This window comes from Cuculus canorus, chromosome 19 (assembly GCF_017976375.1).
Source record: "Cuculus canorus isolate bCucCan1 chromosome 19, bCucCan1.pri, whole genome shotgun sequence".
NCBI lineage: Eukaryota > Metazoa > Chordata > Aves > Cuculiformes > Cuculidae > Cuculus > Cuculus canorus.
The window spans coordinates 11,573,255-11,589,322 of NC_071419.1; the positions used below are offsets into that span (position 1 = coordinate 11,573,255).

At 49.6% G+C, this 16,068-nt stretch overlaps 1 protein-coding gene across 17 annotated transcripts in view; it reads left to right on the forward strand.

The window, feature by feature from the left end:
- ZNF618 (zinc finger protein 618) overlaps positions 1-16,068 on the forward strand; it is a 162,972-nt gene that overhangs the window by 87,819 nt on the left and 59,085 nt on the right. For 10 of the 17 annotated variants that reach the window (XM_054084602.1, XM_054084586.1, XM_054084591.1 and 7 more), the window contains exons 4-6: positions 3,170-3,265; positions 6,008-6,085; positions 15,052-15,090. In XM_054084602.1, the coding sequence (XP_053940577.1) occupies positions 3,170-3,265; positions 6,008-6,085; positions 15,052-15,090 (213 nt within the window). The remainder of the gene's footprint in view (positions 1-3,169; positions 3,266-6,007; positions 6,086-15,051; positions 15,091-16,068) is intronic. The other 7 variants (XM_054084593.1, XM_054084597.1, XM_054084603.1 and 4 more) reach the window with 3 other exon arrangements.

The following is a 16,068-nucleotide window of genomic DNA, read 5'->3' on the forward strand; positions in this document are numbered from 1 at the left end:
CCATCCCACCTGCACCTGGGATGAGAAGCAGCTTTTCCTCTCTTTCTGTGAACATCAGACTGTCCTCTCCTCCTGCTCTGGGGAGAATGATTTCTGTGGGATCCTGGCGAGGCATCACTCATGCTAACAGGACTTCTCTGTTGGCTCCAACATGGAGCAGGTCCCAGCAGAGACTTTTGCAAGACAAAGGAGTTGCTGATATAAAGAAGAAAGAGCAGTTGGACCATGTTTCCTTTGAGGGACTTGGGAAAAAGCTAATTTGAGCTGCCCAGAGTTGCAGTTGGTGTTTGTTTGTCTTTCAGGGAGAGAGAAAGGAGGTACTGATGTTAGATTGTGTGGTTAGATTTTGCTTGGTCATTACCCTTGCTGTTGGAAGGAAACCCTGGAGGGTGTCATTAGCTAGTGCCTGTATTGGGAGCATGATTGACTTTCCTATCTTCCTTTCCCCAGAAGGACAGCCACTTAGAACGGCAGGGTTGGAGGTCACTGCTGTTTATGCAGGATCAAAACATCTCAGGAAAGCCTAAGAAGTCCATAACTCTTCCCAAGTTAAAGATCTTAACATTTGGAGGTATTTTGTGTATATTCAGAGCTTTTGTGCCCCCATAGCTCTTGAGAGGTTGGTCGCTGCATGGGCAACCCTGAGTCACAGATGTGTTCCTGGCACTGCGGGAGGGATGGGTGGAGAGGTCACCAGTGGTGGGAGGCAGTAGAAGCTTCTCTTTCAGTTGTGGTCACTAAGTGAAAGCATCTGCAGGTTGCGACTGTCACGTAGGACCCTGTTCTGGGCTTCATGCTGGGCAGCAGCAGCTGCTCTGTAGGCGATGTCCCCCGAGCTGGCCATATTGTTGTGCCAAGTGGGGCATGGGCTTTTGCTGTTGATTAACTCAGATGTTCACCCACATGTGGTACCTCCTGAGGAACCTGGGGCAGCCTGAGAGGGGAGGAGATGCAATTCAGCACACAGGCACTGTGGGAATATTGGTTAACAAGTGGTAGCTGGAAGCTTTAGAAAGTCAACTGTAGAATTATATCTTGAAGGGCCTTTTTGAATGAAAACAGTCATGTTTGTTATTTCATAGCCCCACATTGCGTTTCTCTAAAGGCGACTCGGTCCTGAGGCAATTGCAATTGGTGGCCAGTTCCTTCGTGAGAAGAGCCCCGTGAGTGCCTCATTCATCCATCATTCCCATAACTCATGTTCGTTGGGGAGGTGATGAACTTTGCTGTTTGTCCCCTAAATGCTGTGCACTGTGTGGAGCAGCTGTGGTGCCCAGATATCAGTTCCTTTTGGTTTCTCAAGCTGGCTCCCAGTCCATTCTGCTGGTCCCCTCTGTGGCCTCACAGAAACCACAGGCGGGCACGGTTTCCATCACTGCAGACATCAGTGCAGCTCACACAAGGACCGTCCCGTGCCTGCTCTCAGCTGGCAATTTTGGCTGCTGCTCTGGAGCAGCCCAGGTGTGCAAGCAGCCGAAGATACTGGTACCTTCTTCCTCCGGAGCAAAGACTCCATGCTTTCCACTCCTGCTCACCAGGAGATTTCCTTCCTGAAGCCTTTCTGATGTGGTCTGGTAGTCCTGCAACTCAATCACTTCAGATGTGTGGAAAGGCAAGGCTTTGGCAGGGTTTTATTTGCCTTCATCAGGGAGGCTGAGATTGGAGGTATTGAAAATTGCTTTTATAGCAATTCATGATGTGGAATGAAGTGGTGAATCGAGAGTGAATGAATCCTTCTCCTTCACGTGGCAATGCCAACGCCTGGCCTGTCTCCATTGGATGAGTTCATTGCGGGTATGTCGTCTGTGCCGGGGCCGCAGGCTTCAGGACATGTACAGCTCCAGGCAACAGACAGCTTTCCTGCGGGCTCAGCATGGGGACTTGGCTGAAAAGCACATGAGAAGATTTATGCCCCTTTTCTGAGTCAGACGTCTCCTGCAGGAGTGTGCTGTGTTTGTATTTTTAGTTGTTACTTGGGACAATTTAGAACAGGGATTCCCAGCTCTGTTGCTGCTATTCACTTGTAGGGTTTTCATCAGTGCTGCCTCCTGTCCCATTATGCGTTCCCGTGTCTCTCCCTACACTTTGGACCACTCCAGACCCTGTTTCCATCCGTTCAGAGCAGCATACGCCCCGCAGTGGATGGAAGCAGATGTGGTGGAGCGAGATAGGTGGTGGCAGTGCTGCAGCCCTCCAGCTTAAGAGCCAGTGCTGATGTTTGTGGGTTTGGACCATTTCTCTTTCATCTGCCTTTCCATAGATGTCTTAAGAAGCCCCATGGGGTTCCCCTTCGGGTATCCCAAGCAAAGAAAGCTAATGGAGAAGTTGGCTTTGACCCAGGGTCTGGCTAGGAGCAGATGGATAACAGTGGCGTCTGACCCTGTGCTCCTTCTTGTCCCCATCTCCCCTCCATGGGTGCTGTGTTTCTTGCCCAGCACAGCTCCGAGATGCGTTTTGTCGTGCTCTTCACTTCTTTTCTCTTGTTGGCTTCATGTTCTGGCTGTGGGCCAGGGTGGGCAGAGCTCCCACACACCAACAGTTTTCAGGGCAGGGCTGTCGGGGCAGAGAGGCAGCAGAGCCCCCCCCGGGAAGCTGCCTAGAAAGGAGAGGAAAAGACAACAGCCGTTGGGTTGTAAACCAAAGAGAGAGGGGGAGAGGCTGCTGAGCTGGCTGATGTGGATCGTTCTCTGATGCTGAGAATGCCATCAGGGCAGTGTTTGTGTTTTGGAGCACTGCGTTATCTCTGAGTTGATCAGGAGTTTTATACAGAACTATTTAAGCCCTCAATCTGGTCCATCTTTACGAGAAATGTTTTGGAGAGGGTTTTTCAAGTAATGCTTTAAATCAGAAACATTTCTGAGACAAAGCGGGGAGCGAATCCTTCTGCGTTGAGCCCATCAGTTTTGCATGCAGACGGCTGATTCATGCTGGGATGCTGATGTCTCAGTTGCTGAGCTGTTCAGCACATGTAGTTCAAGAGCACTTTGGATTCTCCCTGGTTATATGAAATAAAATAGCTTAAGAGACTCTGTGTGACCCCTGACATCTTGTTACCAAGCCACAGGGACAGATGGACCTTGGCAATTTTTAATAGGTTTCAGCCATCGTTATTCTTTGAAAATGCATCCACTTTAAGGGCTCTTTTCTGATTTTTTTTTGCATGATTTAGATGGCAAAGCAGTGGAACGTGGCTCTCCTGTTGGATATACACGAAATCGATATTCAGGGACCTGGATTTTTGACCATGCGTTGAGATACACGTCTGGTATGTGATGAAAGGGTGTGAAAGTCTAACCAGGGATCAGGGAGCAACGGAAAGCTCTGGATGCAGTGGGCGTGTTGCCCACGTTCCAGCCACGAAGCTCAATAAGATCCTGGCAAAACTGAATGCTCCAACTAACCAACAGCCTTCCCATCTCCCGTCCTGCTCAAACACCTTTAACCTGCATGGCACATCCCGATGTGAACGAAGTCCAGGATAAACCATGTCCATGGTGTCAGCATCCATGTTCTTTGTGAGGCCCTAACATGTAGCAATGTCTTTTTTTCCCCACTTCACCTTTCCTCCACCCTATTAACACATGGATTGTGGCAAGTCACTCCTCCTTTCCCTCATATGAGGATTTGTGCCTCCAGTCCCTGAATGTTGGTGTGCTGGGTACACAGCTGTGGCTGTTGGGTTGTCTCTGAGTGCCTGCAGGACTTGGATCTGTAACCCCAAATGAGACCCTCCACAACTCGCTGCCCTCCTGGGGCAGTCTTCCTCCCTAGGAGGTGGGTAGAGGTAGCGCCTTCGAAGAAGATGACTTCAGCCTTCCTCGGGTTGTCCTCAAGACCTGGGTGCTTCCAGACATCCGTACAAAAGCACTGGCTGTGTGAGGCACTGGTCCCTCTCCTGCCTTTGGCTCCTGCCTTTGTTGTCCAGGCGCAGCACCTTGTGCGAGGGCTGCAGCACCACTCTGGGTTCAGGTTGGAGATGGGAAGCACTGGTTATTTCCTTCTTGAAGAACTTCTACGTAATCAAATGCATTTACATGCCATAGACCATCTCCAGAGGAAGGGAGAAATATAAGGAACATGGCAAGATATATTCAACCTGGAGTCTCTTGCTATTTTCCATCTGTTTTCCCGGTGTGCCTGCAGCGTTCAGGGTGTGAGTGGGTTCAATCCCATGCTGGTATTGGTAGAGCAGAGCCTCTGCTGCTGCACTGGGTGAATGGTTGGCAGAATCCAAGGGTTGGTTAGAGCACTCATCTTCTGGCACTGCTGCTTTGGTGCTCTGGCTGAAAGAGCCTCCAGGAGAGAATTTTGGAGGTTGGAGATAAATATCATCATTCCTTTAGCATGGAAAATGGGGGCTGGTAGTTGCTGGTGACTTGGTGGTACCCAAGATTTCACCCAGAAAGCCTGTGTGGAGCAACTATGGGAAATGCCTGTCCCATATATAGATTTGTTTCTAAAGTACAGCTGGCTATGGTGAGGAAAAGGCCATTGAGCGGGTCCAGGCATAGATAACTGACTATCATATCTATATTTTAGAGTATTTTTTCCTTTGTGTCTCCTTGTGTATCGGGCTGCAGTGAGTTGCTTCTTTCAGCAAGGGAATCCAGCGCTGTTACAAACTGGAAGGAAGGTTGTTTTCTTCCCAAACTGTAAGCAATAGGAAATGGGAAGGGAAAGAAAGAACATGGCTATAAAAAACACGGTTGGTTCTGTTCCTGGGAAGAGCTTGCTCTTGAGCAGCACTAGGTAGGTGTTGCTATAAGATGATGTTGGGGAATATTTGTTTGGCCATGTGTGAATGTTCTTGTTTGCTGCTCGTCTGTCTTTTGCTGTTTTGCATGGTCAGGAAAAGATTGTTTCAGGTTGTGTGAGAAAGCATCCATGGAAATCCGGAGAAGTGGTGGCTGCCCCATCCCTGCAGGTGTTCAAAGCAAGGTTGGAACAACCAGATCCAGTGGAAGGTGTCCCCTGTTCATGGCAGGGGGTTGGAACTGGATGAGCTTTGAGGTCCCTTCCAAGCCAAACCATTCTATGATTCTATGAAATGAAATGCTAGGTTCCCACAAATTTTTATTCAGCCCTTCCTTCTCCCACCTCCTCTCCCAACACCTGTGTCTCCTGCCCTACTGGGGAGCACAGAGAGGACCACAGTTCCTTAGCTGCTAAGGAACACAACGTGTTTTGCAAGGGAGAGCTTGAAAGGTGAATCTATGCCCTGTTCACTAAGTTAGAGTGGAGGAAGCAAAGATGGAATCAAATCTAAATAACAAATTTAGGGTAATTTCTGTCTGCCAGTCCAATGAACAGAAGAGGTGAAATTCATTGCGTTACTTCATCACTATAAGCGATTCTCCCAGCTTGGTTTCTCTGGTTCTATCTCAGATGACTGTTTACAGTTGTCTGTTTTCTGGAATTAAAGACACAAATTGAGGAGAGAGACCACTATGGTCATGTGCTTTTCCTTAAAAAGGTCAGCAGTTCTATTTCTATCTGGTTGGTTTCCTCTGGGTGGGTATTTACCAAATCTCTGTGGGTTTCTTGAGAAATTTGTACATTGTGCACATTTCTTGAGAAATTTTGGAAACTAATTGCCTTGAGATAACAAATCGCTTTCTTTTTTTCAGTCTAAAAGCTTTTTCCCCCCCGCCATATTCTAGGAGCTTACTGAAAAGTAATTCCAGGTTATTTCTGTCCATCAGGAAACATTAGTCATTATTATAAAATTATAAGTCAGGCTATTTTGAGAGCGGCCGTTTCATGTTAGAAGAGTTATAAGGATACACTGAAAATGTGAGTTCAGGGGAATATGCCAAGGAATCTGAAATAAGGCTGAAAAAAGAATGGAGTCTGGGATAGTGATTTCCTGCATTTATCTCCATGAACCTTCCAAAAATGACTTTGCTGCAAACTGCATTCTTTGTCCCCAGTTTATGGGTAAGTGTCTGGCGAGGCTGTTTTTCCTGGTCTAATATGGTGATGTGTGCTTTTCTGTCTTGTTTTTTAGGGTCGTACGAGTGTGGAATATGCGGGAAGAAATACAAGTACTACAACTGTTTCCAGACCCACGTGCGGGCACATAGAGGTATCTCACTCAGCTCAAATCTTTGGGAATGCTGGGGTGACATTCAGGTTCAGGGACTGTGGTCGGGAAGGTCTTGAAGATTGCTCTTCTGCTTCTCTGTTCATCATTTACTGTGAGGGTGGGGAGGCCCTGGCCCAGGTTGGCCAGAGCAGTGGTGGCTGCCCCATCCCTGTACGTATTCAAGGCCAGGTTGGATGGGGTTTGGAGCAACCGGATCCGGTGGGAGGTGTCCCATGGCAGGAGGTGGAACTGGATGGGCTTTGAGGTCCCTTCTAACCCAAACCATTCCATGGTTCTAGAAGTTCAACAAGACCAAGTGCCAGGTCTTGCACCTGTGTTGGGTGATCAGTAACGCTGCTTTTGGGTGGCCCATTCATGGGATGCATTTTGGTGCTGGCAAAGCTCTGAGGCTCTAATCCAGCACTCTCTCCTGAACCTGGGAGCAGCCCTTGTGCTCGGTGCAGTGCTTACTGCTTGGGGTTCTTGGGGGACGTTGCCGGGTGTTGGGAATGCTGCAAGTCAGGAAATTTCTCCTGGCATATAGGACGTGCCAACAGTGCAGAGCTGATCCCATGAGGTGCCCCACAGTCCTGTCCAGCTGTGGGGTTTACTCCATCCCTGTTAAATCAGGACAGGAGCACATAAGTCAGATGTTGCTCTATTTTTATGTTAAAATATGAATTGTACCTGAACTGAGCCCCTGCTGGCGGCTAAGGTCACTTTCCAAATATGACGTTTGTGTCTCGTGCTTCGTCAGGAGTGACTTTATTGGAATTCTCTGCAAGTCTGGCCAATTCAGTGTTGCTTAATTGCAGAACTGGCAAAGTTTTGCTTGGTGTTTTGTACAATTAGTGTGGTTTATTTAATTTAGAGAAATATCTGTCTGAAAGAACAGAACAAGAGGGGTTTGAAACAAGCTCAGGAGCCTTCCAGTGGTTTGATTTGCTTTCACCTGAGCTGAGCACTGAGGTCTGTGTGCCAGACTGGTAGAACATCTGCTTCAGCTCCTCAGATGTAACCAGCAGAATCTGTGCATGTGGTCTTCAGCGAAATGATGGACTGGAATGTCTAAAAGAGCATAATTCCCAGGGAAGAGGTTGATAATCCAGGAATAATGAAGGCTAATGCAGTCTTCAGTTGCACTCTCAATAATCAACAAATGCACAGCTGAGAAGTGAACACGCATCCTTAACTTCTCAGGTTTCACCACCTCGTAACGCATCCTTTAACCACATGGCTGTATATTTCCCGTGTGCTGTTCAGCATCACAGAGCTGCTTCTGTACCCTTAGATACGTGCAGAATTGTTGTCGATCCTGATATTCCTTTTTTGGTATCAAGAATTCCTAAAAGTCCTATCGATGTAACTACAAAGTAGCTTCACTTTGCAGTTTAAGGAAAAAAAACCATAAACCAGCATCGAGCCACAGATATTTGCTGACACGCCGAACTCTTCGCTGTTGCATCACAGCGCTGCAATAGTTTTGCAATAATAATTGCAGTGTTTAGATTCAAGACAAGGATTGCTTTTATTTTAGTTCTCTTCCCCAGGCACTACAGGATATTTAATTCAGCTGGAGTTTTAGGAGCTGTAAGAGGATGAGGTCACGTCCTGTGTGATCCAATTGATTTGTATTTATACGTTTATTTCTATTTTGATCGTGAAATTAAGCTGTATATTACATGGTCTGGATGCATCAACACACACGTATACAACCAATATCGATAGTTTTCTCATGGACTCAGTGCAGACATGATTTTACCTTTTGCTGCCACCGTTTTTGGTGAGTAGTGATGGAAGATGGAAATGTTCAATATTTTGAATGTGGAAGTTTATTAGTAATTTTCACATCAGTGGTGGAGAAGCACGATGTCTATATGAGAAATTGAGTGAGAATGTTGGTTTGTATTGCTATAAATTTATGCGCGCAGCAGTAACATTTAAAGTGCATCTGAATTGCTTTGAGACAATAAAAATCAAACCGGGATATGTATTCCTGTACACTCCTCCACAAGAAATCAAATGAAAGCTCAGTGCAACTCTGTGAATGTGATTCTCCCAGAAACGGAGCCTGAGCTGGCAGTTAAAGCTATCGGGAAAGGCACAGACCGGCAGAGAAGGAACTTGCCATGGAATGGGCATGGAATCTATAGTTAGGGAAAAAGAAGGAAGGACATCTTTGGCACTGGGACTGAGGGCACCTTCAGCCAGTTTGCCAACGATGCCAAGCTGTGCGGTGAGGACAACACGCTGGAGGGAAGGGATGTCATCCAGAGGGACCTGGACAGGCTGGAGAGGTGGGACTGTGTTCACCCCTCACTGGAGAGGGGCTTTTTACAAACGAAGGCCTGTAGCGATAGGGTGAGGGGGAATGGCTTTAAATTTAGAGGTGGAAAGAGTTAGATTAGACATTTGGAAGAAGTTCTTCACAATAAGGGTGGGGAGGCCCTGGCTCAGGTTGTCCAGAGAGATTGTGGCTGCCCCATCCTTGGAGGTGTTGAAGGCCAGGTTGGATGGGGCTTGGAGCAACCGGCTCCTGTGGGATGTGTCCCTGCCCATGGCAGGAGGTGAGACTGGATTGCCTTTAAGGCCCCTTCTGACCCAAACCATTCTATTATTCTCTTAGTTCAACAAGATCGAGTGCAAGGTCCTGCACCTGAGTTGGGGCAGTGCCAAGCACAATTACAGGCTGGGCGGGAAATGGATCGGGAGCAGCCCTGAGGAGAAGGACTTGGGGTGCAGGGGGATGAAAATCTCAACATGAGCTGTCAATGGGCACTCACATCCCAAAAGCCAAACCGTCCTCTGGGCTGCAGCCAAAGCAGTGGGAGCAGCAGTGCGAGGGAGGGGATTCTGCCCCTTCAAGAATTGTAGGTTTCTTAATGAAAACAGTGCATTTTCTTAGTTTCTTGAGCCTTCCCTGTGGTGCTCAGTATTGGCTGGAGAATTCCAGGCAGCGATTGGTCTCCTGACAGTTTGCAAGTGCGGAAGGTTGACGCAGCTTTTGCTCAAGACATGCTGCCTTGCAGGTGCGAGTTCCCTTTCTGCTTTGCTCAGAAAGCAGAGATGCAGGCACAGAAAACTCCATGTAAAGGGTTCTGCACAGACTAAGAAATGTAGGTAAGAAATTTAGTCTGTATGTTTTATCAAAGAAGAAATGAAAAGGTTACGTTCCCTCCCCTCGCCACCCTGAAATGCAGACATAAAAGGAGAAAGAAACTCAGCAAAACAAGTTATGTTGTGGAGCTAAAAGGCTCCTTTGTGAGCTGTTGTGCAGCCCAGTGGGATCGCGGCTCCGTCCTCCTGCAGAGCTCCTGGAGTTGGGCTGGGGCAGAAATTCCTGATGCCGATGGAAGGCTCTGTCCCAGCTATTGGCACTGACAGACTTTACAGCTTTGCCTGCATGCAAGCCAAGCTTTACAAATGTGCTGCTTACAGTGCTTTTTGTTCAGCTGTGTGGGGTTTTTCAAGTCGTTCAAAGGTTTGGAGACCCTTCAGGAATTGGTCGGCTCGAAAGTTTGGGTTTGTACAATTGAGTCGCCTTTAGGCAACATGAGGAGTAAAACATCTGCATGTCAGGAAAATTACTACACTTTGAGATAACTAAAAAAAAAAAGAGTCTGAAATGACTTTATTAAACTTTCAAAAAGTAAATTTAAAAACCTCTGGGCTGAGGCCAAGTGAGGGAGATTTTTACCCACAGGAGAATTGTACAGAAAGCAAATGAAAGAAAAAGGCAAGGCTCCAGTTTAAATCCACGCAGGATTTATCGCTGCTGTTGTGATAACTGATGGAAGTTCTCTGGTTCCTGATAAGCTTTTCTGGACTGGATGATGATTTTGCTCAATTTCGGGTTTTTTATTTGCATTATTTAGTTGCTGTAGTGCCTTCCCCTGAACCAACCAGCTCTCCGTTACCTTCCCGCATGGTTGTGTCAGCCGAGGGGCTGAGCTGCCATCCTCAGAATTATAGAATTGTTTGGTTGGAAAAGACCTTTGAGATCATTGAGTACAACTGTGCCTGTCCACTACTAAACCAGATCTCTGAGCACCTCATCCACCTGTCTTTTTGACCCCTTCCAGGGATGGGGACTCCACTGCTGCCCTGGGCAACCCTTTCTGTGAAGAATTTTTTCCTGATATCCGATCTAAACCTCCTCTGGAACAACTTGTGGCTGTTTCCTCTTCTCCCATCACTTGTATTTTGGGAGCAGAGCCCAGCACCCACCTCACCACAACCTCCTCTCCAGGAGCTGCAGAGAGCGATGAGCTCTCCCCTCAGCCTCCTCTTCTCCAGGCTAAACTACCCCAGGTCCCTCAGCTGCTCCCAGAACCCCTGTTCTCCAGACCCTTCCCCAGCTCCGTTCCCTTCTCCAGATGCGCTCCAGCCCCTCAATGTCCTTCTTGTAGTGAGGGGTCCAAACCAACCCAGGATTCGAGGTGCAGCCTCACCAGTGCTGAGTACAGGAGGACAATCCCTTTCCTTCTCCTGCTGGCCACACCATGGCTGGTCCAAGCCAGGATGCTGTTGGCCTTCATGGCCACCTGGGCCACTGCTGGCTCTTATTCAGCCGCTGTTGCCCAGCACCCCCAGGTGCTTTTCCACCGGGCAGCTATCCAGCTGCTCTTCCCTCAGCCTGTAGCATGGCAGGAGGTTATCGTGGCCCAAGTGCAGGACCCAGAAAATTCCCGAGAGGAGATGGGTCTGTTCTTCTGGTGCAGTTTATAGTTTAATAATTTGTTCAAATATTTCTCAAAGCTTTTTATAGTTTTAGATTAATATTTTCCAAGAATGAGTTTTTCTCAATACCAAAAATATGAAAAGGAAGATCAGTCATTCAAATTATGAACATGGAAAAATGCGTTTTTCCAAAGTGCACGTTTTTGGGTTCTGAGTTAAAGCAGTTCTGTGACTGAAACTATTTTGGGCTGAGAAGTTAGCAAAATAGCAAAATTCCTAAGGAGAGATGGTGTTCCTGAAGAAAGCCTGGTTTCACTGGTACGATTCTTTACTATTAGAAGATCACAGGATCTGGGAGGTCCTTTCCCCTCGGTGCTGCATCCCAAGTTTTTGCTGTGTGCATCCCAGCCTGCAGCAGACTTTTAGAGGAGGTGCAGAAAGCTACTCGAGGCATGGGAATGAACTCGCCTGTTCCCTTCTACCTGCCCTGTTTTCGCTTTTTAACATTCTCAGAAGTTGGTCTTTTCTTTTAAGCTGTAATTACTTGGTCTCAACCCAAAGGTGACTTAGAGTGGGTTGTTAGGGGATTTTTAAGGGCTTTTTTTTTAATTCATGAAGACTTAGTCTGTCTTAGGACTAAAAGTAACTATTTCTTAACGCAGTTCATCACTGGCTGCTCCTTAAACCTTTGTGTGCTGCTTGATTTTTGTTAAGTTTGACTGCAGCACTCTAAAGCTGTTGAAATAACAGGCTGAGAGAGTTGGGATTGATCAGCCTGGAGATAAGAAGGCTCTGTGGACACGTTTAGAGCAGCTTCCAGTCCTGAAAGAGGCTCCAGGAAAAGCTGAGGAGGGGCTCTGGATCAGGGAGGGCAGGGATAGGACGAGGGGAATGGTTTTAGACTGCAAGAGGGGAGATTGAGATGAGATCTTAGGAGGAAATGTTTTGCAGTGAGGGTGAGGTGTCCCTGCCCATGGCAGAGGTCGAACTGGATGGGCTTTGAATTCCCTTCCAACCCAAACCATTCTACGATTCTACGAATGGCCTGACAGGCACGGTACATCTCTTCTATGGTTTATTTAAGCTGCTGTCCGTGAACTCTGGAGCAGAATTTGCAGAACTCATTGTGCCACGGCAAACAGCGATATCCCCAAGTGCCAGGTCGTAATTCAGACAAGTAGCAGCCGTGGAAAAACACAGGGATTTGCCTGCTGAGGTTTTACATGTGATACTGCAGGTTTCTGATCTGGCCCTTCAGTTCATGAAGTTGTGCTGCTTTAATATCGCTGCCTGGAAAATGCTCTAATTGTGCATGTTAATCAAGTAGAAGTGTACGAATGCCCAAACTCGCAATCATTTGTTTTATTATTTTTAAGAAAGAAGGAAGTCAAGTGCAAACAGTGTTCGTTACTTAAGGGTGTGAATTTTAAACTCCCAAACGCTGTGGCATTCTGCAGTTGTGGTTTCCAGAGCGATGCAAGAATGGTTCCAGGAGACACACGGAATGCGTGGAAATGTAGTTCTGTTGTAAGATAACGTGACATCCAGTATACGCAATTTTGGATGAATATGAAACACTTCAAAATTGCTTGGAAATCCTAATCACTTATGACCCCTGACTTGTAACACTGGGTTTTCTTTTCCAGCTTGCAGCTTTGTCCATTGCATTAATTTAGAGCTTGAATGTGACCTTTGCTGTGTGCTCCTTGTGTCCCGTATGTTACAGAGGAGGGAGCTTTTTTCCCATTCTTTTCACGTGTGCTTGCAATAAGACCAGGACAGAATTCCTGTGGAGATTCTCCTGGCCCTTCTCTTGTAGGGGCTCTGCCAGCACTTTTCGTGCTGGGGAGGCACAGCCATAGAGTGGGCTGTGCTCTTTTTCCTGGGTAGATAGCACTTGCCCAGGAGTTAAACGTGTGAGTGATTTCAACAAACCTTCAGGAGGAATTCTGAAATGCGTCATTATGAGCTCCATCAATGGCATTGAGACCGTTGGGATGCATCAGTCTGAGATGTGTGTGCTCAGCTGAGGACCCTCCACCTGCAGACAAGCAGCCCAAGAAGAGGGGTGGTAGCATGGGCTTTCCTTGGGGAGGGTGAGAGGTGGCCACTCCGAGCCACACCGCAGGGCAGTCCCTCCCACCTCGTGTCTCTCTGAGCCCTCTCCAGGCTCCCTGAGGTTCCTTGGAGCAAGTTTTCTGAGTGCAGGGCCAGGATGTCCCTTGTAGCCATTCTGTTTTGTAACCAGGCTGTTGTGATGGCTCAGATCCCATGTTTGCAGGCTCTTCCTGAGGACTGAAAGAGGTGAGATTGAGATGAGATCTTAGGAAGAAATGTTTTCTTGTGTGGGTGGCGAGGCACTGATCCGGGTTGCCCAGAGCAGTGGTGGCAGCCCCATCCCTGGAGGTGTTCAAGGCCAGGTTGGATGGAGCTTGAAGCCCCTGATCCAGTGGGAGGTGTCCCTGCCCATGGCAGGTGGTGGGACTGGATGGGCTTTGAGGTCCCTTTCGACCCAAACTATTGATTCTGTGACTGCAAGGTAGCCCAGTTTGGTCCTGCAGCCTGCCCTGGTGCAACCTAACACAGCCCGTTCAGTCGGCAGCCGCCATGCCGCCGAGGGAGCCTGCACTGTCCACAAAGGCAGCTGCTCCGTGGAGCAGCTCTCAGCTGGGCGCTTTGGGATGCCACAGTGGGCTACGATTGCGGACTAGGCATCACAGGCCGTGATGACGGGCCAGATATTGTGGGCTGTGGTGGCAGGGTGCCATGGTGGACTACGATAGCGGGCTGAGCATCGTGGGCTGCAGGGTTGGGGTGCCATGGCATGATTAGATGGTGCGCTGAGCGCAGTGGGTTGCAAAGGCAGACTGGGCATCGTAGAGTGTGATGGAGTGTTGGGTGATGTGGGTTCTAAGGGCAGTCTGGGCATCATAGGTTGTGATGGAACGTTGGGTGATGTGTGTGGCAAAGGCAGACTGGCCATCGTGGGCTGTGATGGAACGTTGGGTGATGTGTGTGGCAAAGGCAGACTGGCCATCGTGGGCTGTGATGGAACGTTGGGTGATGTGTGTGGCAAAGGCAGACTGGCCATCGTGGGCCGTGATGGAACGTTGGGTGATGTGTGTGGCAAAGGCAGACTGGCCATTGTGGGCCGTGATGGAATGTTGGGTGATGTGGGTTGTGAGGGCAGTCTGGGCATCGTAGGGTGCAATGGAAGGTTGGGTGATGTGGTTGGCAAAGGCAAACTGGGCATCGTAGGGTGCGATGAAACATTGGGTGATGTGGGTGGCAAAGGCAGACTGGCCATCGTGGGCTGTGGTGGAAGGTTGGGTGATGTGGGTGGCAAAGGCAAACTGGGCATGGTAGGGAGCGATGGAAGGTTGGGTGATGCGGGTTGTAAGGGCAGTCTGGGCATCGTAGGGTGCGATTGAAGGTTGGGTGATGTGGGTGGCAAAGACAGATTGGGCATCTAGGGCTGTGGAGGCAAGATGGGATGGTAGGAAAGGCATCACAGGCTGCAGTGGTGGGGTACCATGGCAGGGTGGAATAGTGGGCTGGGCATCATGGGCTGCAGTAGTGATAGTACTGAAGATGCTTACCAATAAACTCCCTAAGACTCATTTTGGAGTTTTGGAAAGCAAGCACCCTTTGTCAGGCTTGAGCAACATGAAGGTGTGATCCCCATCAATCCTGTGCAGTGAGACAAGAGCTGGGTACAGAACGTATTTCCCACTTACATGCATATGGATAAGTTTTCCCAGAAATCTTATGCATATTCTATTACTTTCCAAGGACTAATTTTAATATTGTTATGAACTTCACAACAGTCAAATCTCTTGCTCTTCTGGAGCTGGCTCCAGCTCTGCCTAACCTTGCATTTAAGATGGGGGGAGACTGCAAACAGAGGGGATTCCAGAAGAAGACACATCTGTTCTCCATAGATCTTACTCAACATAAGACGTTCTCATCTCCAAAGAATGAACATGCTGTCAGGGGGACATTCTGTCGAACTTTCAATAAAATAATGTCATTACTTAGATGAAACTTAACTCCGCTTTAAGTCAAAAATATTCCACTTTTTGTAATAGAAACATCTTCTTGTATCGGTGGGTGCCTCTGCAGGCTGGACTGGCGGTACCAGTGTCGTGGGCTGCGATGGTGGGGCACCACGGCAGCGAAGAGCCGTGGCCAGAGGAGAGCGTAGGGGACAGCTGAGGCGCAGCCCCACGCTTTGGGACACGGAGCCGTTGTCGGTCAGATCTAAGTGCAGCTCTTTCTCTTTGCAGACACTGAAGCTGCCTCAGGTGAAGGAGCCTCTCAAGGCAGTAAGTACTCCTCGTGCTGGGGGTGCAAAGGGGGGACTGGGATCTCGTGTATGCATGCGTGGGGTACGGGCAGACCTGCTGCTTGCAGCATCCCTCGCCTTCGGGGGCTGTGGTGGGGCTGGTGGGCAGGAGCAGGAGTGGGGCTGCAGCCAGGGTGGGGGCTGGGGCTGGAGAGGGGGCAGGAGCTGGGACAGGGGCTGGGACAGGACAGGGGCTGGGGCAGGAGCTGGGACAGGGGCTGGGACAGGACAGGGGCCGGGGCTGGAGAGGGAGCAGGAGCTGGGACAGGGGCTGGGACAGGACAGGGGCTGGGGCAGGAGCTGGGACAGGGGCTGGGACAGGACAGGGGCCGGGGCTGGAGAGGGAGCAGGAGCTGGGACAGGGGCTGGGGTTGGAGAGGGGGCAGGAGCTGGGACAGGGGCTGGGACAGGACAGGGGCTGGGGCTGGAGAGGGAGCAGGAGCTGGGGCAGGAGGTGGGGCAGGACAGGGGCTGGGGCTGGAACTGGTGCATGAGCTGGAGCTGGAGCTGGGGCTGGAGTAGGAGCTGGGGCAGGGGCTAGAAACAGTGCACAGGCTGGAGCTGGAGCTGGGGCAGGGGCTGGGGCTGGAGAGGGGACAGGAGCTGGCACAGGGGCTGGGACAGGACAGGGGCTGGGGCAGGAACTGGTGCTGGAGCCAGAACAGGGGCTGGGGCTGGAAAAGGGACAGGGGCTGGAACCAGTGCACAAGCTGGAGCTGGAGCAGGGGCTGGAGCCAGGGCAGGAGCTGGAGCTGGAGCCAGGACAGGGGCTGGAGCTGGGGCAGGGGCAGTAGTCAGGGCAGGAGGTGGAGCAGAAGCTAGGACAGAAGCAAGTAGTCAGGGCAGGAGCTGGAGGTGGGGCTGGAGCAGGAGCTGAGACATAGAGGTCAGGGCAGGAGCCGAGACAGGACCCAGAGCAGAGTTGGACCCCAGCTAGGTCTGCGTTGGGGCTGGCAGC